This window comes from Cygnus olor, chromosome 7 (genome assembly GCF_009769625.2).
Source record: "Cygnus olor isolate bCygOlo1 chromosome 7, bCygOlo1.pri.v2, whole genome shotgun sequence".
In the NCBI taxonomy this organism is placed as follows: Eukaryota; Metazoa; Chordata; class Aves; order Anseriformes; family Anatidae; genus Cygnus; species Cygnus olor.
In genome coordinates this window covers 9937714-9950909 of record NC_049175.1, presented here as the reverse complement: position 1 = coordinate 9950909, position 13196 = coordinate 9937714, and the positions used below count along the sequence as shown (strand labels likewise).

General features: G+C 41.5%; 1 protein-coding gene across 2 annotated transcripts; it reads right to left on the bottom strand.

The window, feature by feature from the left end:
• Positions 1–701: 701 nt before the first annotated feature.
• Positions 702–9166, bottom strand: CDK1 (cyclin dependent kinase 1). Of its 2 annotated transcripts, none has more exons than XM_040564085.1 (8): positions 9050–9166; positions 8807–8857; positions 6966–7122; positions 5743–5866; positions 5182–5352; positions 4563–4726; positions 4293–4434; positions 702–1052 (listed from the first exon to the last, which is right to left on the bottom strand). In XM_040564085.1, exons 2-8 carry the CDS (start codon positions 8841–8843, stop codon positions 936–938), a joined length of 912 nt encoding a protein of 303 aa, XP_040420019.1. In that variant the 5' UTR covers positions 8844–8857; positions 9050–9166; the 3' UTR covers positions 702–935. The 2 variants fall into 2 exon arrangements, with proteins under 2 accessions (XP_040420019.1, XP_040420020.1); XM_040564086.1 differs by having other exon boundaries at positions 8807–8868; positions 9070–9084.
• Positions 9167–13196: the final 4030 nt, after the last annotated feature.

The following is a 13196-nucleotide window of genomic DNA, read 5'->3' as shown; positions in this document are numbered from 1 at the left end:
TAGAAAGCTCCTGTTTTAATAATGGAAGAGTCTGTAGACATGTAGCATCTCAAAATTATGATTACAATTCACACTGCAGCCTTGTTAAATCAACATTTACTTGAATACTCCTATATGAAGATATTAGCTTTTCAAGTATAATCCAGAGGGCTCTGCCTTTAATAAGAATCTGATGAGAAGTGCATTACTACTAGCAGTTGAGAGAGGCCCTGTTAATCAGTTACACATTGGTATATAGACACTCTCCCTGTAAAAGTTAAGATCACACACCTTACCTGTTCCAAGAGTTAGAACTACGCTAATTCACATGTTAACATGCAATGCCTAGGTAAATTCTTGGGCCTTCAAGATTACAGAAAAGCACACACAGCAAAGGTTTTCCAAATACCTTCAGAAAAGCAAACCCTAAAATGAGTTTGGCCATCTACTTCGCTTAAGTAGTAATCTGCAATTCTTCAGTTCAAAATATCTCATTTTATATGTCATTTGGCACATTCAGTATAACGTCAGTCTTAAATTTCACTTGTGCATGACAATGAAACAGCTTGATCTTCAGAGGAACTTCCTATCATATCAAAACCAGAAATTTAATAGTTTTAGTTACCTGCTTTCGTAGATAAGCAGTACCTTACCAGCACATTCTGAAGAAGACTGTTCTTTTGTAGAGCACCTATAGTCTGGAAAGAAGTTGAGTCCTTTGCTGCATTTAAAGCTTTATTTATAGAAAGTTCACTGCATTAATAGCAGTGATATTTGCACTGTATTTGAACTCAGCACTAATAGGTTAATATTTATATTTAGGTAACACTTAAACCAAAACAAACTAAACAGCCACAGTTTTAGAGCAGACAGACAGACAGACATAAAAGTTACAGACAGACTTAGTAGTAAAACCAATCACAATTATTTCACTCTGGTTGATTTAGTCCAAAGGTTTAGAATTTCTTAATCAGATTAGCAGGAAGGGTAGATTTATCCAAGTCATCGAAGTATGGATGGTTCAAGGCCATTTTGCCAGAAATTCTTTTTGCAGGATCATAAATCAACATTTTCTGGAAAAAAAAGGAAAAGAAACACTTACTCCCTCATGAAATGTATACTCAAATCATGTTAAGTAGATAATTATTTAACCACAGTAATCATCAGGTAACCATAGAGACACGTTTTTTCTTGTGTTCCACAGTTTCTCAAGGAAATAGATGTCATTTCCACCTATGAGTCAGAACAGTATTAATACATAAAGTGAAGAAGCATTTATTTTCATATTCAATAACCAAGCCCATGCCTGCATCAGGGGGCAACATATACGCTCTACTAAATGCGGAACCAGGCATCAAACAGCAATAATTGTTATTAGCATCAGCTTCTCAATTAAGTCAATAATTTTAGTCTGTTAAAGCCCCAAAATGCTTAAATGGTCTTTTAATGCACAAGTGGTCCTACACTTGTTTTGTTATATTGATATATAAGAAGTTATGAAATTGCTTCCCTTCAGTGTGGTGCAGCTGTTTACAGTTAAAATATATAGTGATTTGTTCAGCTATGAGGTCCACTTAGGACAGAAGTACACCTGCACATGTAAAGCAGGTAGAACTGATTTAAGTTTTAAAACAGTTTTAAGACTTGGATTTCTTTTCAGTAAAGTTAATTAATTCAGCTGAAGAACTCAATAATAAAGTTGATAGGAAAAAAAATAGTGGATGCCGTAGCCACTAAAATAGTCCCAGAACTTCCTAGAAAAGGCAAGAGAGTTGTAGATACTTCTTTAAACTGCTAGCAGAACAATTTATATCACGCAGTCAGGTCCAAAAGAGGAAAGGTAGGAAGCTACCTCATTTGATTGAGCAGCCACGTGCTTGCATGTAGACATAGTTAAGCTAGACTGACATGCTGCAGTCTTCCTTCCAAGCCTCATGGGTTACACAGCCCTGAGAGAGCCCTTAAATTTTCCCAAGTCTGGTAGAATGCTCCCCTAAATGCTAAGAACTTGCTTAAAACCAGCAAAACCCCTGCAGTCTTTTCCATTTTACTTGTCCTTACTAAAGGAAAATACATTTCAAATTCAAATAATCAGTATTCTACCAGTTGCTTTTCCCCATCTCCACTACTAATTTATACTTTAGAAAAAAAAAAAAAACAATATTACTCTGCCCGGTAGTCCACCTTGACATTAAACTATCCTTGGACTTAATCTGACAGGGAGCTTGCAGTCCAGGTTGATTTAAACTACAGAATTTGCATTTACGTTCTCAGGGCTTCTGCCAAATGCAATAGTGCTTCTAGATTTAGCTTTGTACCCGCCCAGGTCTAAGTCAAGCAGAGTTCCCTATAGCTATGCCCCAGAAGACAAGTATCCTGTACCTAATACTGATATCAAAGGTATCACAAAAAGGGGCAAATTTCCCTAAAAAAAAAAAAAGAGGGGATGCTTCAATATCAAGACTACAGCATTTCAGCTGATAGCTTAAGTAACCATTTCTTTTCTGAGCAATCTGATCTGTCTGACAGACCAAAGCTTTTGGTGACTGCCATTAATTGCTTAGAAATGCTAGCCAAAGAAGTTATTTAACTCATGAATGTCTTAAGCTTACAACCTCACTCAAGCAGATGGTTTTAACACAAAAATGGTGCAACCCCTTTTCAAAATTAGCTGTTTTACTTATTGTTTCCAACTGCAACATTCTGCAGAAGTGAACGTTTTCATTGATATAACCTGTGCTTGTAATCTAGAATGAACTATTCATTTTTGTTGCCTTCAAAGCTATGTTCCTGCTTCAGGCTTAAGTGGCATAGGAAACTTAAATGGATTCCAGATGCCCAATAATGCAACCATGCCACTGTTACCAGGCATTAATGGGAAGCTAAATGTTTAATATTAATTTAAGGCAAAACTATAGAAGACTTAACAGAATTTAATATACTTTGAGATTAGTATAGTGTTAACATCACTTAAGTAATTCTTTTTTGTCTGTGTCAAGCATCCCAAAATACAATCGCAGAAGCAATTCTTTTTCAAACTGATTTAATAGTGATGCTGTCAGTGCACACAGAGGAATAATTTCCAACTTAAGTCAGTTATTTCTGTAAATACTGCTATAAGCCTCAGAGAGCTGTCCAAAACAACTATGTATTTAAGAAATGTTGTTCAGTTTGCCAGCCTGAACCATGGCTCTGTTCTCACAGAGAACAAGTGAGAAGCTGTAGTCACTTGAGCTTCCTGAGTAACACCACTACAGAATACATAATAAACTACTTTATTGTTTCTGACTGCGTAAAACATGAGCCAGCTATAAGGATAATTGCTGTACAGCATTCCCCTCATAGCAAGGTAGTTCAGACGTTTTGACTTATCTTAAGATGCATAGAACACCCCCACCATATGCAAACCTGGATTGTGTAAGTGTAGCTTTAGGAGAGCCAAGCAGTAAGTCACCAAGGTACATTCTTGTACCTTGTATCTTGTGTACCCTGTGTCTTGTATCTTGTATTCAGGTGCATGTAAGCACACCTAAGAAGTGACCTACATTACTGTGCAGCATCAGCACATGAGCTGGAAGAGCACTAAACAGAAAGGTCTGACTGAAGAACTTGTCAAGTAAAAGTGTGGCTCTGGTAGTTTAACAGTATGGCCATGAAACTATAAAGTAGCCACAAAACACGCCAGTTGAGTTAACCCATCACAGCTAAAATCTCTAGCTTGATATTGAAAGGCAACTGACACAGACACTACAGACTGATGTGAACTTAGCCTCTGGTTTCACGGCTAATCAATAAATCCAGCTGTTTCCATCTCTAGTCAATTAAGACCACCAGGAAAGATGAATGAAGATGAGCCAGCCACAATTAATCCACATGCTGCCACACAGGAAAAAATATTTCCAACTAGATGAGCAGTCATGCAACCACATCACAATTAGGGCTGGCACCAAGAGGGTGACAGCTACAGTTTTTGGGCAGGAGCTTTTAGTTAGATCTGATGTTTGTAGAACTTCATCCTCACTTTCAAGTTGCACCTGGCTTATCAGTATAAAACAAGCTAGGACAAAACAGCTTAATGAAAATAAAATTATAGTCTAGTAGTCCAAATCAAGTTTGCTATTATGGAAAAACAAGTCAATTTCACATCAGGTACCAGGTTTGTGAGAATGACTGCCCGTACAACTGCTGATGGCATTTGAAGATCTCCATAATCTCCATTCTATCAAGACCGATTAGCATGGCTGCAGACATTCTAGAGTATTTGAAACTACCTGCTCAGTTTCCTTACAGGCAGTTTAAGACAGACTACTTACAGACAGCAGATCAAGCCCATCTTCATCTAAGTTTTTGACGTGTGTTTCCAGGCTGCCAGGTTTCCATTTGGGGAACGTGTTTTTGTAGTCTTGCAGGGACTCCACATCAGGCCATACTTCATTGTTGGGCGTCCCTAAAGCTCTGTGCAAGCACAAGCGAAATACTGATCAGTCTAGTCTGAAAGCTGTGTGCACTCTTATGATTTTATTAAGTGCACAGCACTCTTCTGCAATACAGCACAAGCAAGGGAAAGGTCCAGTCTGACATACCTGAAGATTCTGAAGAGCTGGTCAATCTCCGAGTCCCCATGGAAAAGTGGCTTTTTAGTTGCCAGCTCAGCAAATATGGTACCTATGCTCCATATATCTACGGGAGTAGAGTAACGAGCAGATCCTAGCAATACCTCTGGAGACCTGTACCACAGCGTCACTACCTGTTGAACAAGGATTTTTTTTAAAAGTTTATAGAACTGGGTCCTCTAATCGACTGTAAGCACAATGACTCATTATTAAGGAGCATTCACAGTTTTTTAGTTAAAATAATTGCCAGTGCAATGTTTCAGTGAAAATGTTTGTAAGTGACGTTTGAAGCAAATAAGGGTAACAAACCCTATAAAAACATTTGCCTGAACTCCTGAAAGAGCAGGAAGCATACGCAGCCACTCTGGCCTATCTGATTCACTGTCAAGGTATCAGTGGAATTCATAAGATGCATTAGCATTTTAGAGTAAAATACAGTCAGAAAGCTGTAAAGCCATCAAGTAAAACATAATACAGCCAGTTTATAACAACTTTAAAAGCTCCACAATTCTATTTTCAGCTGTTTCATAGTCATAACCAGGAAGCTAGTAAGCATAGTCCAACTCACCAAAAGGATGTTCCAACTTACTTCATGAGTGTATACCCGCACTGGAATTCCAAAGGCTCGAGCCAACCCAAAGTCTGCCAGTTTAATCACTCCCTTGTCATCTATTAGAAGATTCTGAGGCTTTAAGTCTCTGTGCAGAACTCGTCTTGAATGGCAGAAGACAATACCTTGCAAGATTTGATACAGGTAACTCTGTAGACAGGGTGAAGTGGGAGGAAAAAAAAAAAAAACACTGTAACCTTCACTGCAAGTTAACAGTTCTGCAACATGAAGCTGTTTCCTTATGTCAGGTCTCCCCGCAGGAACAGGAAAGAGATCCAAAGCATTGCAGATATTGAGTTAAAATCAATCTTAAACCCACACAAATTAAGTGTTTACTTTCATTTAAGCCAGTTTAATTCCATAATTGAAAGAATGAAGTTGCACTTGAGAGCAGAATTCTTTTTAAAAGATTCTATTATCCACAGCTGCTTCTTTAACCTTTCATTCCTCCTCAAGGAATTAAGAATCAAGAGTTGCTTATAGCTTTGTAGGTCCATCTTCTTTAACTTATATATTACATTAAAAAATTATCCTCATTACCTTAACACGTGAACGATCCAAATACTGTCCAGATGGAATAGTATCCAAGTATTTCTTAAGATCCATGGAAAGGAATTCAAAAATGAGGTACAGTCTTGAATCCTGCATAAGAACATCCTGAAGACTAAAAATTGAGTAAACAGTCAACTCCATTGCAAAGTGCACAGACTCACTGTTACATTTCCCCTCTCAACAGGGACACAAGCTGACATTTCTAGACTCCTAATGTGAAAATCTTACAAAGCTTTCAGTCTTCAAGTGTTACAGACTTAGTGAGTTGCACTGTTGTTTGGAAAAATCAAGTACATCTGAAACTGTGTCAAACACCCTATATATTTCCTCTTAAACTTATGTTCCCTCATGCCTCGTATGAGACATGGGAAGACCGAGGAAAAAAATGCACTTTCTTTTTAAAAAGATGTGGGGTTTTCGTGGTTAGCTTCCATTAAAAGCTGGCTTACTACAGCAGCGCCTGAACTACTAGAAGAGTTTAAGGACTCTACATTAGAATAGGAACCTACTAGGTGCAGCAGGACTTGTGCAGGTTTAAGTGCACCTCCTCCATCCTTAACAGGTTATAAGAGTTCCTAGATGCGTGTATACATACATTGAGACACTACCCAACTGGAGTGTGGCCAGTTTCAAGTCACATTAAATCTAAGGTATTTTGCTGCATTAAAGAGCAAGTAAATATTGCGTGGGGAATACAATAGCTGCAACCAATTCTTCAAATTGGGTAGCCACTGACAGAAACTTCAGGCGTAGTTCAGATGTGCCAGCTATGTCAGTGTTATAATGCAATGCCTAAAGCTCTGCTACAAAACAGCAAGGAAGTGATTGATGACAGAGGCTCACATAAGGACACCAAGGTCAGACGATCTGTTCCAAGATGGCAAATAACCTTATGAGACTGGCTAAAGAAATAGCTTTAAACGGTTTTCATGAAGTACACTGTCTCCATTCTAAAGATAATTAACATAAATTACAAAAGCCAACAGATTTGTTCAATTCTTAGAATGGAAAGGGACATCAGAAGGAAGTCTTAATTAAAACCTGGCATAAACACCGAATTTGGGACTATAGTATAATATAGTGTCTGCTTCACAGCAAACAGGCAAATAGACTAACTCTCACTTCATGGGAACAGTGGAAAAATCATTTCTTATCTGAAGAGAGACCTAGTGTCCCGCAAAGAATTTAGCTAAATACCAGTATATGCATACCAGACTATATTGGGATGTTGCAGCTCTTTTAATAAGGAAATTTCTCGGATAGCAGTACTTGGAACACCTTCCTCCTCATTTTCTAGACGTATTTTCTTCATTGCAACCACTTGGCCTGTAGTTTTGTGCCGACCTTTATACACAACGCCATAGGTACCTGAACAAACAAACAGTGAAATGCATGCACGAAATCCCAGTTTCAGGTGCAGATAAAACAGTGCAAATGAGAATTGATAATATAGGCAAGAGTCCTTGCAACCAAGTATTTTTTGCTTAGTTATTTGGCTTGATTACAAACTATTACTTTGCTTTTGTATTTTAACCATGCAATAGGTGTTTATTTAAAGCACACCACGCATAAACAGTATTAATTTGTTAGGACAAGGCACATAGTGCAGGTGTAATACTTGAAGATGTAGTTGTAAAATTAGGTATTACTCAAATTTTGGGTCAATTAATTTTCAAACAGGATCACTGTACCTCCTCATGCCCAGGGTATTAAAGCCAGTTGTGTTTTTGATATCATATTAAGAGGTTAAAGGTTTAGCTGCCAAAAATATAACAGTGCCCCCTCTGCAAAGATCTATCCACCCATTGGCCGGATCGCTAGTAATACCTCTAGCACAATCCTCAGTGCAGGAGAGAGGGTAGTGCTGGAGGTCTCAGCAGAAGCTAAAATTGGAGCCAGTGGTAAATCTCAAATCAAAAATTTTAGTTATCATTCATCAGAGAAGTAGAACCCTCAAACCAAGCCAGCTTAAGTATCCTCTTTTTACCCTTCTTGAAACATGAATTCCTCAGATAAACTCAAACTGGTTTCTTTCAGGAAGAAAGATTCACACACAAGGCTTCGGTTACGAAGCACCTTGTAAGCTCTTAGCCCGTGTTTTGCAATTCATTTAGAGGCTTCTCAGAACAACGTACTGCAAACTCAAGCATAGATAAGGCTAAAGCATTAAATAGACACCAGCTCCTACATTTAACAATGGACAGGTTTTTAGTGAACAAGAGGTCGTGACTAACGTCTGCATCAAAGCAATCTTCTTTTACAGTACAGTGTAAGTAGTAAGTTGACATATTTATTTAAAGTTCACTTCTACACAAAAGTTTATGATGTAGCCTTTCCCTGGACAAGTGCAGTGACAGGACATAATCCCAGCAAAGCCACTCAAAGCACTGCTCCTTACCAGCAGCTCCAGACAAAAGTACACCACACAGAGTCATTTCAGGAGCAACCTAAGCATCTTCCCAAACCCAAAAGCTGATTTCAAGCCTCAGAGAGGAAAGTTATAACATTAGCCACTGCAGAAGGTAGCTGCCTCTCAGCAATGATCAACTGTTTCAAGCAGACCATGTCACCTTCAGAGGAAAGGCATTCGGAGAGCATTTACAGAGAGATAGCTACTTCAGTGAACCCTTGTTGTGGTGTAACCCTGCCGGCAGCTGAGCACCACACATTCCATAGTAAGGAATACCCCTTTGGCCAGCTGGGGTCAGCTGTCCTGGGTCTGTCCCCTCCCAGCTCCCGCTGCACCCCCAGCCTGCTCGCTGGCAGGACAGAGCCAGAACCTGAAAAGTCCTTGGCTTGGTGTGACCACTGCTCTGCAACGATTAAAACGACAGCGTGGTATCGACGTTATTCTCATCCTAAATCCCAAACGCAGCACCCTACCGGCTACTAGGAGGGAAATTAACTCTATCCTAGCCGAAACCAGGACACCCGTGGGCTCATTGTGCAGTTTAGCTAGATTTCAGTAGCTCCCCCATAGCTAGAGCGCGTAACCCCCGCGACACGCGGTAAGGCGTAGAGCAGCACGAGACTCGCGGCTCTCCGCACCCACCTTCCCCGATCTTCTCTATTTTGGTGTACTCGTCCATCGCTGCGGCTGTGCCTGAAACGGAGAGAGAAAAGGGAACGCGCGTGAGCAGCCAGCGCCTCGGCGCAGACCAAGCAACCGGAACGCCGCCCGGTAACCGCTGCTGCCGCCGGGGGGAAGCGCGGCAGGCCCGGGCGTGCCTCCGGCAGCGAGAGGGGCCCGAGGCGGAGCCCCGGCCGTTACCGTTACCGCGGCCCCGACGCCCACCTGAGGAGCCGCCGCCGGTTCCGCCGGGTCCCGCCGCGCTCCGCTCCAGGCCGGGCCGCGCCTCCTCCGCCTGACGCGCGGCGGGCGCTGCGCATTCGAAATGGCCGCGCGGCGCCTCCGCCGCCCCCCGCCAATGGCGCGGCGCCGGGACGATTCAAAGCGGCCAATCAGCGCCCGCCGCCGCCGCGGCGCCAAAGCGAGCCCGAAAGGCGGCTTCTGCCGCTCCGGAGAATCGGCGCGGCCGGGCGCGTCAACCGCACCGTGCGCCCGGCGTCCGCTTGGTTCGCGGCCGGGCTCGTGGGGCGGGCGGGCGGTTTTACCCCCTCAGCAGCGTCGAGGGGACGGCGCGGCCCCCATCCCGGTGCCGGGGGCGCAGGAGGGTTCCCCGGCGGCAGCAAAGCGGGGTAACGTGGTCTGGCAGGAGCCAGAGCACGTCCGGGGACAGGGAAGCCCCCCACACCCGCTCTTGCACTCAGACCCACTAGTGCCGGTGTTACAGCAGCTGACCCAGGAAGGGCTGGGAGCATCACAAGGGATGTAAAGCAGGAGCCACGCTCTCTCCCCTTTCGTTATTTACTCGTTATTTGATTATTTACCCATTATTTACCTCAGGAAACAGAGACACGAGGCTACACTGGGCAGCTATAGGACTACTTGGTTTGGAAACAGCTTCTGATCCTCAGGAGAAGGAAAACAAAATACCACTATAAACGTTTATTTATAGCGTTGTGGGCTCACGCTCTTCAAGATGTCCTCAGCTCGTGTTCACAGAGGTCCTCCATTGCCACAGTCACAACTTTTGCCAGAAAAGCAGAAAGCCACTCTCCTCACCCCATTGTTGGGCCCAGCATCACCCATGGGGCAGCAGCGCCATGTTACTTACACGTTACTTAACACGTTACTGTGTTACTTAGAAACTTCACTGTAAAATAGGTTCGGAAAGCAAATGTATTTCTGTCTTTCTAGGTCTATGCCTAAGGGACTATTTCCCTATGGATTCTGTGATTTTGTTGCCCTGCTCCTGCCCCTATTTTTCATCTACACTAACAGTAGTGGGCTAACACTCCTTTGGAAACCTACAGTCTCTGCAGTAGTGAGATGTAAGCACAGTTCCACATTAAATTAACTGTTTTTAATTACTTTATTGCAATGGTTAACAGCATCCTTGAAAGACAGCATTGCTACTCCCTCTTAAATTTAAGCAGGACAGGCTGATCTCTCAAAAAAAAAAAAAAAGCATTTCTTTCAGACAGTGATTCCAGCAGGCAGAAGTGTTTACTGTGTGCTTCCTTCTTTTCTTCCCTAGCCCATGGCAAAAGCAAGATGCAGCTCATCCAACTCCTCCCCCTCCAACATACATAAGTTTCAGGGATAAAAATCCTCCACATTCCCCTCCCTCACAGGGAATTTTTGCTGCTGAGAAGTGCACTGCACGCATGCTCTCCGGTTTCTGTTTACCCTGTAGTTTGTGTTCCCAGCACTTGCTGGAGATTTACCTGCATAGAACAAAGCTCTCGTCTCCAGGAAATCCCAGACAGAGGTACAGCCTCACATCTTGTAGGAAATGAGTCCAACATGCTCTGCATTACACAGCCACAGAGAAACTCTCTTGTGTGTGTAACAAACCCAACACAGCCAGCACAGACTGACTGCACAGCTCAAGCAAAGTGTATGTGACATGTCCCTCTGGCCTGACTTTGTGCACAGACAGTACAGCCAGCCTTGGGAGGGGGCTGCTTTGTATATCCAACACAAGTCACAGCTGCTGCTGCTACTAACTCAGCTGGACTAATGCTGGCCCAGAAAACTTAGGAAGGTGGCCAAAGTCCACCTTTTCTTTCAGATAAAGAGAAAACATATCTGGGAAATCCTAGACATATGGTAACCTTAGTTAACTTTATTGTTTTTTTTATCAGTGTCATGAAAACTTAATATGATAAAGTATTATATTAAAATACACAGTTACTTATATAGAAAATCTGTCTGAAAGTACTGAATATGCTGAGCTCAATTTTCTTAAAAGTGGCATTTTTGCTTCCATTTTTAACCAACTTTAAAAAGTCATACATTTCTCAGTCACATTCATACAGTCATTTCTGGTAGACGTGTAATGTTTGCTCTGAGTACTCACTGAATTTTCAGACTCAGAAAATGTTCCTTTTTCCATATATTCATTTTTTTCATTAATTTAGAGTGGTCAAGACTAGGAGACACCAGAAGGAAGGCTGCTGTAACGAGAAAAGCTATCTTTTAAATAGCAACACCAGCCTTCAGAGTTGCTCCTCATGGCAGACAGCTGCCACCAACAACCTTGTGTCTTTTTTCTCCTCAGCTGGTGCCCAGGATGACAAGTTTGGGCTTTTCTGATACCTTTGTATGACATGCTTTAGAGGGGAGGAAAAGGGAGGAAAAGGGAGGAAAAGGCCAAGGGTGTGAATGGCTTTGAGATCAGTATCAGCCTGATTGCTGTTGCACTCAAAGCCCTGCATAACTGCCCCTGCCTTATCTGTTCTTGTGATACTGCCTCAATGCATAAATTGTGCTAGCTTAATCACAAGTTGATCAGCTCAGGGAAATTATTTTGCTGCGCTCTCCATGTTCAGTGAGCTAGCAGCTCTGTACCAACACCTCACAGCAGCATGCATGGATAATGCCATTGTGCGGGATGATTTCCTTCAGAGACAGAGGAGGTTGCTTTGCCCTTAACATATGCTAAGAGTGCTTAGTGGCTGTGACAGTATTGACCCAAAGCAGCTTACACCAGTTTCAGCTTGACCCTCCCTCAGCCCAGCACACCACATAGCTTTGCTTCCACTGATACAGGTGCTACATGCTCCATAGCCACACTCCATACTCACATGCTTTCTGTATAAAAGTTCTAGCTAGCTTCCTTACAAGGCTAAGTCAATTAGTGCCATGACAGGTCTATACTTAAATTTGCCAAATATCAGTTTGACAGTTCTGCTTACCTTGTGTTTTCCTCCCTCCCTCTGTTGTCTGGTTATCTTTAGGACATAAAACGTCTCCTTTCTGACTGGATAGTGCTTATCTCATTTAGATAATTTCTTTGGACATGACAACAGCTAATACTGCTTGATACAAGTGCGTACAACTGATACAACTACATTTGTATTTACTTTTGTGTTTGAAGATATTTACTGTTCTATTTGAAGGAATAGTACCGAGCCTGGTGACAACAGAGTCATGAATGGACAGAATTACATTTTGGAATATCTAAGCGTTCCCTAGGATTCCCATTTAAAGCAAAATGTGGAATGAAAAGCAAAACTGAGGAAAAACACAAAGGCAAAGACATCTAGTTCTGCCTCGACAATATAATATCAACATTTTATTTACATAAACGGGCAAAGGGCACATATACTGAAACCTCTTCTGCATTCAAAACTTCTACTTGCTTGAACTGAAATGCTGTTTGTGCAAGGAAGATAGGATCAGACAATGCCAATCTCAGATTATGGTATTACAGTTGTATTCACAGCTAAGAAACCAATGTAGTACTCTGAACAACTCCTATTCTGAGGGCAGCTGTGAGAGTCAGTATAGTCTTGTCTTTCATATAGCAGTTATATTCTCCTCATTAAGAACATTATTGTAAAGAAGAGAGTGTATTCTGTCTTTTACATAATGATGGGATTAAAAAAAGTGGACTTGTTTGTGAATACTAATTAGGGTGTCTAAAATAAATTGTGTTCACTGTAGTCAAAAGCAGATAAACACAAACATTGACTGTCTTCTTTTAACATATATTAAAAAGAAGATATTATTTTGGTAGTATAACAAAGCAAAAGTAAAGTAGGAGTTATTTAGCAGCATTTAGGAAAGCAAGATAATATTAGAGGGGTGATACCTCTTTAACACATAGCTCAGATGATTAATTTAGCCCATTAAAAGTCTCTTGTTTTGCAGGACAATTCCCACTATCAAGAAACATGGAGAACAACTCTGTTGTTCATATCCTGTGTTAGCATTTTGACAGAAAGAAAAAAAAAGTCCTCCCAAGAAATGATTGAAAATAGAGCAAAAGCATAGAAGCAACTAAGAAAAAAAAATACCATCTCCTTAAAGCATGAATATAAATATTTAAAATGCATTTAAAGTACTTGAGCAGGTTCAAATGAACTTCAAT

Coding starts and splice junctions, on each gene's coding strand:
- CDK1 (XM_040564085.1), bottom strand. CDS start 8,843: ATGGACGAGTACACCAAAATAGAGAAGATCGGGGAAG. Junction 5,867..6,965: donor CAACATCCCAATATAGTCTG/GTATGCATATAC, acceptor CTCAATTTTTAG/TCTTCAGGATGTTCTTATGC. Junction 5,353..5,742: donor TGGATCGTTCACGTGTTAAG/GTAATGAGGATA, acceptor CCCTGTCTACAG/AGTTACCTGTATCAAATCTT.